This window comes from Heptranchias perlo, chromosome 4 (assembly GCF_035084215.1).
Source record: "Heptranchias perlo isolate sHepPer1 chromosome 4, sHepPer1.hap1, whole genome shotgun sequence".
In the NCBI taxonomy this organism is placed as follows: domain Eukaryota; kingdom Metazoa; phylum Chordata; class Chondrichthyes; order Hexanchiformes; family Hexanchidae; genus Heptranchias; species Heptranchias perlo.
Window position 1 is genome coordinate 27,631,078 of NC_090328.1, and position 14,311 is coordinate 27,645,388.

General features: G+C 43.5%; 1 protein-coding gene across 2 annotated transcripts in view; it reads left to right on the forward strand.

Moving 5' to 3' along the window:
* The window catches only part of dmgdh (dimethylglycine dehydrogenase), a 106,791-nt gene that overhangs the window by 12,958 nt on the left and 79,522 nt on the right, over positions 1-14,311 (forward strand). For both annotated transcript variants that reach the window (XM_067982658.1, XM_067982659.1), the window contains exon 5: positions 461-665. In XM_067982658.1, the coding sequence (XP_067838759.1) occupies positions 461-665 (205 nt within the window). The remainder of the gene's footprint in view (positions 1-460; positions 666-14,311) is intronic.

The window sequence follows — 14,311 nt, forward strand, 5'->3', positions numbered from 1 at the left end:
GTGCCTTGATCGATTTGAAGGCTCCATGAAATATGCCCCAAACAAAGTGGGTCATATCGTAGTAGTGTGCTGCATTCTGCACAGAACGTTCCCTGGCTCTTTCACCCTTACATGTTAATCACCCAGTGGTTTCAGCAGAACTGGCTGATAAATCATGTTATTGTGAAATATGTAATTTCTTTTTATTTTGTTAACTCCTTATGTTGGAGATTAGAAATTTCAGTTAGTGAGAAAATAATGGCAGCTCAAAAAAATGTCATAAATTGTGGGAATCCAGTTGCCAGATCGTACAATCACAGGATGGTGAGTTTGCATAGACAAAACCCATTACAAATGTGGACAGAAAATTTTTTAATAGGAAAAAATTGACACAAAAGTGTGTCAAGATCCTAATGCTAGAATGATGTTTATATGTGACATATTTTAGATTGATATGAATATGTGACATGTTTTTCTCTAGGTCCTGGCTGGATTATATAACCCTGGAGATGGCCACATTGATCCTTATTCTCTCACCATGGCTCTGGCAGCTGGGGCAAGGCGCTACGGAGCTGAGCTGTATTATCCTGCTGCAGTAACAGGCCTTACACCAAGATCTGATGGGACATGGGATGTGGAAACACCAAATGGGGTTATTCGAGCTAACCGAATTGTGAACTGTGCAGGTATGGTACTGTCTCCATATTAAAGAATAAGTACAACCTAGAATGCAATCATACAAACTGCAGTGTTTCATAGTATTTTAGCGCACATTTGTTTAAAATGGCAACATGAAATAATGTGCACAGTCTACTCACGTGTTTGTATACTGATCCGGCAGTAAACAAAGTTCTCATGGTCCTGAAAACCTATAGGCCAGTGATCTTGATACTCGTGCTAGGATTCCGCCCACCAGGGACCACCGTCTCTGATCTCACTGGAGTATGCTCCTGGAAGGCACCAGTACCACTAGGGGCGCATCTTGGGTGCCTGCCTTCCGCTGGAGTCCACAAATTGCAATTTGTGGTGCTGGTTCAATACCCCATCGGAAAGAAGATGAATGTGCTTCCCCAGTCCCCTTTGTAAGGGGGAAATATGAATAAAAAGCCTACCTCTTTGGGGGTTCAGTGCATGATCCTTGGCCAGGATCTCCAAGGTGGGTTTCACAATCGCCGTTCAACTCTTCTCATTAGATGTAGCGGCCACCAACCCTGTCCTAACCTGCTTCTAGGGCAGGAAAACGAGAACCCCCAATGTAGGGAGTCCCTAGCCCTGCCCACTCCATGTCTGTGCCCTCGTTTGAGGCGGGCGGAGATTCTGCTCCAAACAAATGTCATAGGAAACTCTGGGGAATGCTGGGATCCAATCCTGGCCTAGTTTATGGCCCGTCTGCCCACTGCTGTCGGAGGTAATGGCAAGAGTGTGTTAGACATGCCAAGGATTTTCAACCCTCATGTCTTCAAATTAGATATTTTGGAAGAAAATTTTCAATCAGATGTTCTTTGTTGATATATCTAATGAAGCCCTTTCATTAACCGTGATCTGAAATCTGAAAGGTGAATGAAAAAATATTTCAAAAGTTCGATTTTACAATGAGTTGTGAACAGTGACCATTTTGATCCACTAATCAGAGCAGATTGATACAGAGAGTCATCATTATTGGCTTAGTGACATCAATTTGCAGTGGAGCATGAGTAAACGTAACCTTGTTAATGGGATATTAGTACACCTATACAAATGGATTATTCTGCAACAATTATAAAGCAATCTTTCGTATCTTACTCCCTGGCCCTTAATTTTTATTTCAGCACAATGGCACAAATGCAATTTTCATTGATGTAAATAGTATTATCTCCAGTGCCAAAAGAAGGAATCTTGATGTCCAGAATGAAATTGGCCATTACACAGAAATAGGGATAAATATCAAGAGGGTGATAATTCACTCTGTGACAATATTAATGGCAACGTAACACCAGACAGATATTTTTCTTGATGGGGAAGTATTTCTAATTTTTGACAGAAGGTCACAGTCACAAGCCGATACTCGCTCAAGGACCACTTTTCTAAATCCAATGTAAGGCAACTTTTTTTTATTATTAATTCTCGGGATGTGGGCGTTGCTGACAAGGCCGGCATTTATTGCCCATCCCTAGTTGCCCTTGAGAAGATGGTGGTGAGCCTTTTTCTCGAACTACTGAGTCGGTGTGGTGAATGTAGTCCCATTTGCTGTTAGGTAGGGCATTCCAGGATTTTGACCAAATGACAATGAAGCAATGGCGATATATGTCCAAGTCAAGATAGTGTGTGAATTGGAGGGGAACTTGGATCTCCTTGTGCTACTTTTTAACAAGAGCGATATACATCAATAATTTATATATTAAAAGTCTTAAGACTGCACGCACTTCCTGTCAATTGTTTCCATTGTGAAATCCTATATCCATATTTACAGTGAAAACTATGTATGTAAACTTGTGATGCTGTAGTTACACTCTTCCGCCAATGGAGGTGCTGCAGTGCTGCCACTGGAGGAGAGTATAATTACAGCCTGACAAGTTTACATAGTCGGTTTCCATTATAAATGATAACATAGGAACTTAGAATGGAATATATTAAAAATAAGGGCTGAATATATGATTTTAAAATGGAGACTTAATTACGTCTGTGTGTCTTTATCCAGTTATCCCCACCCTCTAACCCTTCTGCACCTGAAGGCTATATTTGGTATTGACTTTATGTGGGCAACGCCACGGGAAATCAATTAGTATAGTATTCAAAATTTTGTAAATGTTCACAGTTACTGTTCAACTTTCTGTTGTCACAATTTTTGGTCACACTTTTATGTCAACATCGAACATTGAAGCTGCCTGTGTAAACATTTTGAATGGAAATCCTGTATGTAAACGGTTGCCTGTATCAATGTAGAATTAGGCTCTGGCCAGTAGGTGGCACCGTAGAGCACATTTTTAAAGTCTTCCAACTCCATTGCCATCTTGTTTATAAAAAAATGTCGGCAATACCACACATATCTATAGTAAAATGTGCTTGTGGCAACCAAAATCCAAAAACAACAAAGCATGAACACAAAACATTTTTTATTTAACACTGGATGTAGTACATAATGTTAACTATTTTCTGAACTAGGTTGTCATTATTTGTTTCCATAAACGACTTTTCTAAAGTTTGCTTGCATATAACATAGTGGCAGTCTCATCGTCCAGTACTACTCACCTTGCCCAACCAACCGCCAAGACGATGGGCTAGAGGCTTGCTTCAATAGAATCATGATCAATGATAATGTCAAACTAGTGGGGATGGGACAGTTGAGTTCAAGGAGGCAGCTATGGACCTAAAAAATGATTATGATAAAATATTTGTGGCTGGAATAATAAGAAAGAAAACAAAGAAAGAACGAACTTGCATTTATATAGTGTCTTTTACGACCCCAGGATGTTAGCTGAGGTTTATAAAGGGTGGAGGTTGGGAGGTCACAAGGAGAGCATTGGAATAGTCGAGCCTGGAGATGACAGCAACGGATGGGTTGAGGCGATGTTATGGAGGTGGAAGTACGCGGTCCTTGTAATAAAGAGTATATGGGGTCGGCGGCTCAGCTCAGGGTCAAATAGGATGCCGAAATTGCGAACAGCCTGATCTATCCTGAGACAGTGACCGAATTGCAAATGTTACACCCTTGTTCAAAAAGGGTGAAAGGATAAACCCAGCAACTATAGGCCAGTCAGTTTAACCTCAGTGGTGGGGAAACTTATAGAAACGATAATCTGGGACAGAGTTAACAGTCACTTGGACAAGGGTGGATTGATTAGGGAAAGCCGGCATGGATTTGTTAAAGGCATATCATGTCTAACTAACCTGATAGAGTTTTTTGATGAGGTAACAGAGAGGGTAGATTAGGACAATGCAGTTGATGTGTGTACATGGACTTTCAAAAGTCGTTTGATTATGTGCCACATGGTAGGCTTATCATCAAGATTACGGGTCATGGAATAAAGGGGGCAATAGGATACAGAATTGGCTAAGGGACTGGAAACAGAGTGAACAGTTGTTTTTCGGACTGGAGGGAGATGTATAGTGGTGTTCCCCAGGAGTCACTGCTTTTCTTGATATATATTAACGACTTGGACTTGGGTGTACAGGGCACAATTTCGAAATTTGCAGATGACACAAAACTTGGAAGGGTAGTAAACAGTGAGGAGGATAGTGATAGACTTCAAGAGGATATAGACAGGCTGGTGGCATGGGCGGACACGTGGCAGATGAAATTTAACGCGAAAAATGCGAAGTGATACATTTTGGTAGGAAGAACGAGGAGAGGGAATATAAACTAGAGGGCACAACTCTAAAAGGGGTACAGGAACAGAGAGATCTGGGGTTATGTGTGCACAAATCGTTGAAGGTGGCAGGGCAGATTGAGAAAGTGGTTAAAAAAGCATACGGGATCCTGGGCTTTATAAATGGAGGCATGGAGTACAAAAGTATGGAAGCCACAATGAACCTTTATAAAACACTGGTTCGGCCACAATTGGAGTATTGTGTCCAGTTCTGGGCACCGCATTTTAGGAAAGATGTGAAGGCCTTAGAAAGGGTGCAGAAGAGATTTACTAGAATGATTCCAGGGATGAGGGACTTTAGTTACTTGGATAGACTGGAGAAGCTGGGGTTGTTCTCCTTGGAACAGAGACAGTTGCGAGCATATTTGATAGAGGTATTCAAAATCATGAAGGATCTAGACAGAGTAGCTAGAGAGAAACTGTTCCCATTGGCGGAAGGGTCAAGGACCAGAGGACATAGATTTAAGCTGATTGGCAAAGGAACCAAAGGTGACATGAGGAAAAGCTTTTTTACACAGCGAGTGGTTAGGATCTGGAATGCACTGCCCAAAGGGGTGGTGGAGGCAGATTCAATCATGGCCTTCAAAAGAGAACTGGATAAGTACTTGAAAGGAAAAAATTTGCAGGGCTACAGGGAAAGGGCGGGGAGTGGGACTAGTTGGATTGCTCTTGCATAGAGCCGGTGCGGACTCGATGGGCGGAATGGCCTCCTTCCGTGCTGCAACCTTTCTATGATTCTATGATTCTAAGAGGGGGATGAAATCGGTGGTGAAGGTACAGAGTTTGTGGTAATGAAGGAAAGGTGTTGGAGGAGGATGGTGTGGTCGACTGTGTTAAAAGCTGCAGAGAAGTCAAGGATGCCGAGGAGGGATAATACACCATGGTCATTTGTAACTTTGATTAATGCCGTTTCATTGTTGTGACAAGGGCAGAAACCTGATCGCAGAGATTTAAAAACAGAGTTATGAGAAACAGTGGCACGGATTTGGGAGGTGACAACACGTTCAGTGACTTTGGAGAGGAAAGGGAGGTTGGAGATGAGCCATAGTTTGCAAGGACAGAGCGGCTGAGGTTAGGTTTTTTGAGGAGGATGATGGCGGTGGTTTTGAAAAGGTAGGGGACAGTTTCTGAGGAAAGGGAACCATTTACAATGTCAGCTAGCATGGGGTCAAGAAGGGAAGTTGGATGGTCAGCAGTTTAGTGGGAATGTGGTCAAGGGAGCAGGAAGTATGTCACATGGACAAGATGAGGGGCGATCGGAGAGAAACTAGAGAAAGACATGGGTTCAGGGCTAGGAGGGGAGGGGGAAGCAGCAAAGGCAGCTGAACTGATGGCCTCAATCTTAGTGACAAAGAAGTCTTTGAGTTCCTTGCACATGTCGTTGGAGGTGAATGTGGATGGGGCAAGGGAGAGGAGTTTACAGAAATGGTTGGTAGTATAGACAAGAAGCCATGAGTTTTGTTTGCTCTCCAGAATGATCCTGGAGCAGTGGGCAGTGTTGGCAGAGGAGAGTGAAGTTCGATAGCACTTGATGCGATCCAGCCAGATCTGGCTAGCTAACCGTGTCAACACAAGTTGATGAGGCCATAAAGAGTGCAAACAAAGTACTGGAGTTCATTTCTAGAGGAGTAGAATACAAAAGCAGGGAGGTAATGTTAATTTTTTTGTAGAACCTTGGTTAGACCATACTTGGAGTACCATGTGCAGTTGACTAATCATGGCAATCAATCTTTATCAAATAGTCTACAATAGACCCAGACATGTGTCGAGAAAACCTCCCAGTGATGGAGAGCTTTGGGAACCATAGGTCCAAGTTCACCTGTTCCTCCCAAGTTGCTACTTGTCATTTCTCAAATTACTCACATTCTGTATCCCAAAATATTATTTTCAAATACTAGAGAATATAAGTTAAAAATGAGGAGGCTTGAAATCAAGTAGAACTATTTAACCCAAAGGCTGTTGAATATGTTATCTGGGAAGGTCATTGAAACTGTTGGAATAAATGAGATCAAGAGACAATTGCATGTGTTTCTGGAGAGAGAAAGGATTGCAGAATATGATGAGAAGGCAGGTTTCTGGGTTGATCTATCAGAAAAGGACAGACTTGTTTGGGCTTAGTGGCCTTTTCCTATTCCTAAAAAAATATTATCACAGAGATAAATACATATGAGGGAGGCCATTCAACACAATTAGCTCTTCCTTCCATTAACACCTACGTTCATCTTGAACTGTTCCTTGAATTATTGCCTCCACTACTCTAAACAAAGACCATTCAGATATTAATCATTCTCTGTGTAAAGAAGTGCTTGCTGATATCAGATTGAACTTGCCAGTTTATATCTATGTTCCCCTTGTGATTGCAGTTTAAGTTCAAATAGCACTACAGGCTTATTGTTTTCTATTCTACTTGATATCTTACACATCTCTGTAAGGTCCCCTCTCATTCATCCTATTTAAGACTAAGGAGTCCAAGTTTTTCTAATCTTTCCTCCTAAATCAATCCTCTGATACTAGAATTCAGCTTTGTGGCCCTTTCTACATCACCTCCAGAGCTTGATTGTTAATCTTGTGCCTCAGTAAACAGAATTGTGTGACCTGGACAGTTTCAACATGATGGTCTCAGGCTCTTGTACTCTTCCCAAGGATGCTAAATGAAAAATATATCTTTATTGTGTCATGGCCAATAAAAAAAAACCCTCCCACTACTTCACATAATCACTGCACAAACCAGTAAAAAGCTGACTTTCTCTCCTCACAAAGCTGAATGTTTTAACTAAGTGTTCTCCTTTCCCTAGGAAAACAGGATTCCAGAAACAGTAAATTCATTTTTCCTGATTTCTCTCACTTTCCCAAAAATATGTTACAAGAGGATGGCATACTTGGATTGATCAAACAGCCTGCATCCAATTCTCTCATTAATGCAGACAATGATAAATGATAGGCATAACAGAGTCACATATATTGTCAACTTATCTGCCTACGATTAAAAATTACTTTTTTGACTGGGGGAAGGCAGAGAATTTTCATCAAAACCAGCATGAATATGTAAAAAAGGAAAAAAAACTGTCAATGTTATTAATAGGGAACATGTAGAAAATAATGTTCCCTTAACACAGTCCTCACTGTAATAATGCTTTTTGTATATTTTCCAATACAGAGCATGGGCTTACTTCATTGCAGACTTATACAGTGAATCATTTTCATTTTCTCTTTTAAACCTACAGTGGTGCTTTCAATGCTTCAGAATTAAGAATAATGTCACAAAAGAAAATCTTGAATTTATATAACGCCTTTCATGTTCTCAGGACAGCCTAAGACATTTCATAATCACTGAAGTACTTTTGAAGTGTAGTCACTGTTGTAACGTAGGCAAATGCAGCAGCAATTTGTGCACAGCAAGATCTCATAAACAGCAATGAGATAAATAACCAGTTAATCTGTTTCACGAGCATTAGCTGGCCAGGACATCAGGAGAACTCCCTTGCTATTCTTTGAATACATCCACCTGAGCATGCAGTTGGGGCTTCGGTTTAACATTTCACCCGAAAGATGGCACCCTCAACAGTGCTCCTTCGATACTGCACTCAAATGTCAGCCAAGATTATGCACTCAAGTCTTTGGCATGGGATCTAGAACCTATGATGTGCTAACTCAGTGGCGAGAATACTACCCTTGAGCCAAGAATGACGCTAGTGCAGAATTTAAGTGGTTAACTGACATGGGAACTTTTCAAGCAATAACTAATTTCAAATCAGCACATGGTTTCCTTTTTATTTGTACTAACGAACTCTTCATGACCCTTCTCCATGATCTTAATGAATGGCAGAGCAGGCTTGAGGGTCCGTATGGCCTACTCCTGCTCCTATTTCTTATGTTTCTTATTTTTATGTTTCTTCAAGTGGATGCGTCCTCTCTGGCAGAATTTTCACAGTCTTGCCCTGATAAGTCAATAGGCCCTGAAATTCCCGGTGGGAGATGGGTGGAACTCTCGAAAAATTATGTAACTAGGTCATGTCGGACCTACGCTGTTTCTTGGGGCTTCCACCAGTCTTCCAGTGTACTTATGGCAGGGGATTGTGAGAACCCTCACTGAATTTTAGGGCCATAGCTTCAGATGTGGTCTGTATTCTTATCTTCTGTGTTTTGTGGAAACCTGGCCCATTCTGTTCATCATTAGGTTTTAGCCTCACCTGAGCCATGATTTTAATTATTTTTGCACCTTTTTTTTGTATGTAAATGTTTTTGTGCTCATCAACGTGAGACCATAAGACCATAAGAGATAGGAGCAGGAATAGGCCATTTGGCCCCTTGAGCCTGCTCCGCAATTCAATGAGATCATGGCTGATCTGATTTTTACCTCACCACCACTTTCCTGCCTTTTCCCCATATCCTTTGACTCCCTTGCTGATCAAAAATTTGTCTAACTCAGCCTTGAATGTATTCAATGACTCAGCCTCCACAGCTTTTTGGGGTAAAGAATTCCAAAGATTCACGACCCTCTTGGAGAAGAAATTCCTCCCCATTTCTGTCTTAAATGGGCGACCCCTTATTCTGAGACTATGCCCCCTAGTTTTAGATTCCCCCATGAGGGGTAAAATCCTCTCAGCATCTACCCTATCGATTCCCCTCAGAATCTTGTATGTTTCAATAAGATCTCCTCTCAATCTTCTAAACTCCAATGAGTATAGACCCAACCTGTTCAATCTTTCCCCATAGGACAACCCTTCCATACTCGGAATCAACCTGGTGAACCTTCTCTGAACTGCCTCCAATGCAAGTATGTCCTTCCTTAAATAAGGGCACCAGAACTGTACGCAGTACTCCAGGTGTGGTCTCACCAGCACCCTGTACAGTTGTAGCATGACTTCCCTGCTTTTACACTCCATCCCCCTAGAAATAAAGGCCAATATTCCGTTTGCCTTCCGGATTACCTGCTGCACCTGTATGTTGACTTTTTGTATTTCATGTACGAGGACACCCAGATCCCTCTGTACCGCAGCATTTTGTAGTATTTCTCCATTCAAATAGTATTTTGCTTTTTTATTTTTCCTCCCAAAGTGGATGACTTCACATTATATTCCATCTGCCAAATTTTTGCCCATTCGCTTAACCTGTCAATATCCCTTTGCAGACACTTTGGGGTCGATTTTAGCACCCGCGATCGGGTGAGTTCCTGGCGGGAGGGGACTCCAAAAATCGGGGATTCCCGGGGCGGGGCGGGAGCCCGGCTCCAACCCGCCCACTTCCGGGTTTCCCACAAACGCGCTGACATGCGCGCGCAGCCCCCGCATGTGGGACTCCCGCCGGCAATTAAAGCGGGCGGGGTGCCACTTAAGCTATTTATTTTGGTATTTCAGGTCATTTACGGACCTGATTAACAAGATATTTTAGGAGGGTTGGGATTTTACATACAACTGGGACTGTTTCCTGTACTGGGGGAAACACTCCCAGTTCAAATGGACGTGTTGCAGCCATCAGCCTGTGGCAGCTGCAAAGGTCCATTTGACAGGTCACTCATTGCAGGAGGCCACTCAGTCACTTTGGCCTCCACCACCCTCCTCCTAACAATAAAATTCACCAACTTGCACACTTACCCCGGGGTCAAGACACATGTACCTATCTTGCGGACCCCCTCAGATGTATATCTTCCGGATGGGGGTTGCCTTAGCTGCAGTCATGACCTCCTCGGAGGACGAACAGCATCACCAGCCTCGACGGACACGCCGTCCACCTCTGACACGTGGAGCTCCACAATACAGTGCTGTGACACATCCACCTGCACAGCAGGAGGGAGGACAACTGCAGAGAGAGATGCGTCGCAGAGGGCACTACCCTCGCCACAGGGTCCACAGACCGAGGCTCAGCTTCCTGGACCTCTCTGAGCAGCAGTGCACACGGAGGCTCAGAGTCACTCGACATGTAGTCGTGGACATCTGCAGCCTCCTTCACGCCGAGCTGCTCCCGGCTGGCCCCAGCACCATCTTTTTACCTGTCGCTGTTAAAGCCACCACTGCCCTCAACAACTTCTCCTCCGCATCCTTCCAGGGTGCCACCGGGAACATTGCTGACGTCTCTCAGTCGTCTGCACAAAAGAGCCCTGCAAATACACCTACAGCCACTCTGCAGTGACACAATGGGTGGCATCAGTTGTGGGTCTTCATTGTTATCCTCAGGAAAGGGCATTATTTCAAAAACCAGACAAGATTTGCAAAGACGTGGCAGTAGTGGTGACAATATAATATGTAATGTGAGTTGATCAGAGATTAAATATAAGTAAAAACCATGACAAACCCTCAAACATCCTTGTGCATCCCCTTCATGCTCACGACACGTCCGCCTTACGCTGCCTACTGCACATATGTGATGCATGCCCTGTGGCTGCAGCACAGGTAGTGGCAGGTTGAGTGACTGTGAAAGAGATGCATGAGAGGGTGAGTATGAGATAGAGCCATGAGATTGTATGAGGATTGGGTTGAGTGGTAGTGGTGGGATGAGTACTGGCGAGGTGAGTAAGTGCAGGTAAGATGAGGATGAGCTTTGAGTGGGTGTGAGGGGTGATGTGACAGAGTAGTGTTGGCAGTGCAGAAGGAAATGTGGGGTGGGGGCGGTTACGTGGCAGACGGAGTGTAGGTCACTTTGGCTGACCTACTTAGGTCATTGCAGTGCCTCCTGCACTGTATGCAGGTGGGCGATATGTTGGTGGTGCAGGTGACCTCCTCTGCCACCTTGAGCCAGGCCTTCTTAGTGGCAGAGGCAGGCCGCTTCCTCCCGCCCCCCGGGGGGAAGATCTCTGTCCTCTCCCTCCTCCTCACCCCATCCAATGATACCTGGAGTGAGGCATCATTAAACTGGGAGCAGCCTTCCCCCTGGGCTGCTCCATGCTGTACTTTTTCCTATTTCTTGCAGCATCAGTCAGTGGAGGGCTTAGCAGCAGGGAGCCCGGAACAACAGGTAAGTGGATCCAATTAGCTTGCGATTGCGTTCGGGGCAGACTGATTTCACCGGGCGCGTTACCCACGCGCCCAATCGCCCCCCTGCTGCGAACCCGCCGCCAGGCCCTTTGTGTCCTCATCGCAACTTGCTTTTCCACCTATCTTTGTATCATCAGCAAATTTGGCCACAAGACACTCTGTTCCTTCATCCAAGTCATTGATATATATTGTAAATAGTTGAGGCTCCAGCACTGAGCCCTGTGGCACCCCACTGGTTACAGATTGCCATTTTGAAAATGACCCTTTTATCCCAACTCTTTGTTTTCTGCTGGTTAGCCAATCCTCTATCCATGCCAGTATATTACCCCCAACACCATAAGCTCTTATCTTGTGCAGTAATCTTTTATGTGAGGGATGTTAGTAATGGGGAATGGAACATGTTTCATTTCTGAAATATAAATGGAATAGGAAATTAAAATGGAGCATTTCGGTATCCAGTTTCAGCATCAAGCATTCCCAGATAAATATAGCATAGTTAGTTGTGGAGTAAAGCTTCCTTTATAATGCTGTGGCAATTTGCCTTAGTCCCTCCCTCTGAAAAATTCTTCCTACTGTGCCAATGTCTTTTTTTTTCATTTCCCATGCTAGCTGCCCTGTGACATCTCTAAATTAAATTATTAATTTTGGGGCAGTTAATGCTGTGGACCCAAACGGCTAGGAATTGGATTGAGACTGCTCCCATCCATCATAGGACCCTTATAACCAGTAGAAAGTGGAGACCTTCATTCCATTGGTCTGAACCCAGGTCATGGAGGGGAAAGTCTTACCCAATGCACCACCTCCTCTATTCCTACTCCGGAACACTGGAAAACCCACGCTATTATAGACAGGTTTCACCGTCACTATGTGGAGCTCCAAATACCACAGTTTTTATTTGTAGTCCTTTGTGCAGGTGAAACTGCTCTGCTTTAGAGTTATTCCACTTACACTGAGGAGCAAATCCAATTAGCATTTCTTTCTTGTGAGCCTTAATATGGGTGAAACTGCTTTTCAAGTTTTGTATAACACACATTGAGCATGCCTGAACTCATAGGGGCTAATTTTAACCCCCCAGGATGGGTGGAGGGGTGGTTAAAATTTCAAAAATGGGAAACCCGACCCCAGCCTGACTCTCAATCTGGTTGGCTATGGCCGGGAAACAGAGTCCAAATATTTAAATCAGGTCCTGCCTTAAATTTGGCAGGACCTCCCAGAAACCCATATTTCTTGGTTTCCTGGTTGCTGCACCTCACCCCCACTTCATCCCCGCCTTCCCGTAAATATCAGGGCTGTACATTCTTCTGTTCTTCTTAGTAGCCTTCAGGCTCTGGCCACTCCTAGTAAGATGATAATATAATTTCTTGTATTTGCCTTGCCTTAGCTGCAGGGCACATTGCTATGTTTATGAGTATCATTGTGTGAAAATGTATTAAAGCTGTATGGGAGAAGACAGTAGTATCAGCGGTTACCTATCTTTACATCTGATAGTATCCCACTATTGCCAACACCACAAAGGTTTTAATATTTCCACTGGCTGGATTTTGGGTTAGTGGCAGGGCAGAGCTCCTCATTGAGTTACTGCTGATGGGAGGGAGGAAAATAGAGTGGTGCTGCAGCATTTATAACATTGCAGCTAATTAGGAACATAGGAACAGGAGTAGGCCATTCAGCCCCTCGTGCCTGCTCTGCCATTTGATAAGATCATGGCTGATCTGTGATCTAACTCCATATACCCGCCTTTGGTCCATATTCCTTAATACCTTTGATTGCCAAAAAGCTATCTATCTCAGATTTAACTTTAGCAATTGAGCTAGTATCAATTGCTGTTTGCGGAAGAGAGTTCCAAACTTCTACCACCCTTTGTGTGTAGAAATGTTTTCTAATCTTGCTCCTGAAAGGTCTGGCTCTAATTTTTAGACTGTGCCCCCTACTCCTAAAATCCCCAACCAGCGGAAATAGTTTCTCTCTATCCACCCTATCCGTTCCCCTTAATATCTTATAAACTTCCATCAGATCACCCCTTAACCTTCTAAACTCCAGAGAATACAACCCCAATTTGTGTAATCTCTCCTCGTAACTTAACCCTTGAAATCCGGGTATCATTCTAGTAAACCTACGCTGTACTCCCTCCAAAGCGAATATGTCCTTCCGAAGGTGCGGTGCCCAGAACTGCTCACAGTACTCTAGGTGCGATCTAACCAGGGTTTTGTATAGCTGCAGCATAACTTCTGCCCCCTTGTACTCTAGTCCTCTAGATATAAAGGCCAGCATTCCATTAGCCTTTTTGATTATTTTCTGCATCTGTTCATGACACTTCAATGATCTATGTACCTGAACCCCTAAGTCCCTTTGGACATCCACTGTTTTTAACTTTTTACCATTTAGAAAGTACCATGTTCTATCCTTTTTTGATCCAAAGTGGATGACCTCACATTTGTCTACATTGAATTCCATTTGCCACAGTTTTGCCCATTCACCTAATCTATCAATATCGCTTTGTAATTTTATGTTTTCATCTACACTGCTTACAATGCCACTAATCTTCGTGTCATCGGCAAACTTAGACATGAGACTTTCTATGCCTTCATCTAAGTCGTTAATAAATATTGTGAATAACTGAGGCCCCAAGATAGATCCCTGTGGGACTCCACTAGTCACATCCTGCCAATGTGAGTACCTACCCATTATCCCTACTCTCTGTCGCCTTTCGCTCAGCCAATTTCCTAGCCAAGTCCGTACTTTTTCCTCGATTCCATGGGCTTCTTTCTTAGCTAACAGTCTTTTATGTGGGACCTTATCAAATGCCTTCTGGAAGTCCATATAAATATAAATAACATCCATTGACATTCCCCTGTCCACTACTTTAGTCACCTCTTCAAAAAATTCAATCAGGTTTGTCAGGCACGACCTACCTTTCACAAATCCATGCTGGCTCTCTCTGATTAACTGAAAATTCTCGAGGTGTTCAGTCACCCTATCCTTAATTATAGACTCCAGCATTTTCCCCACAACAGA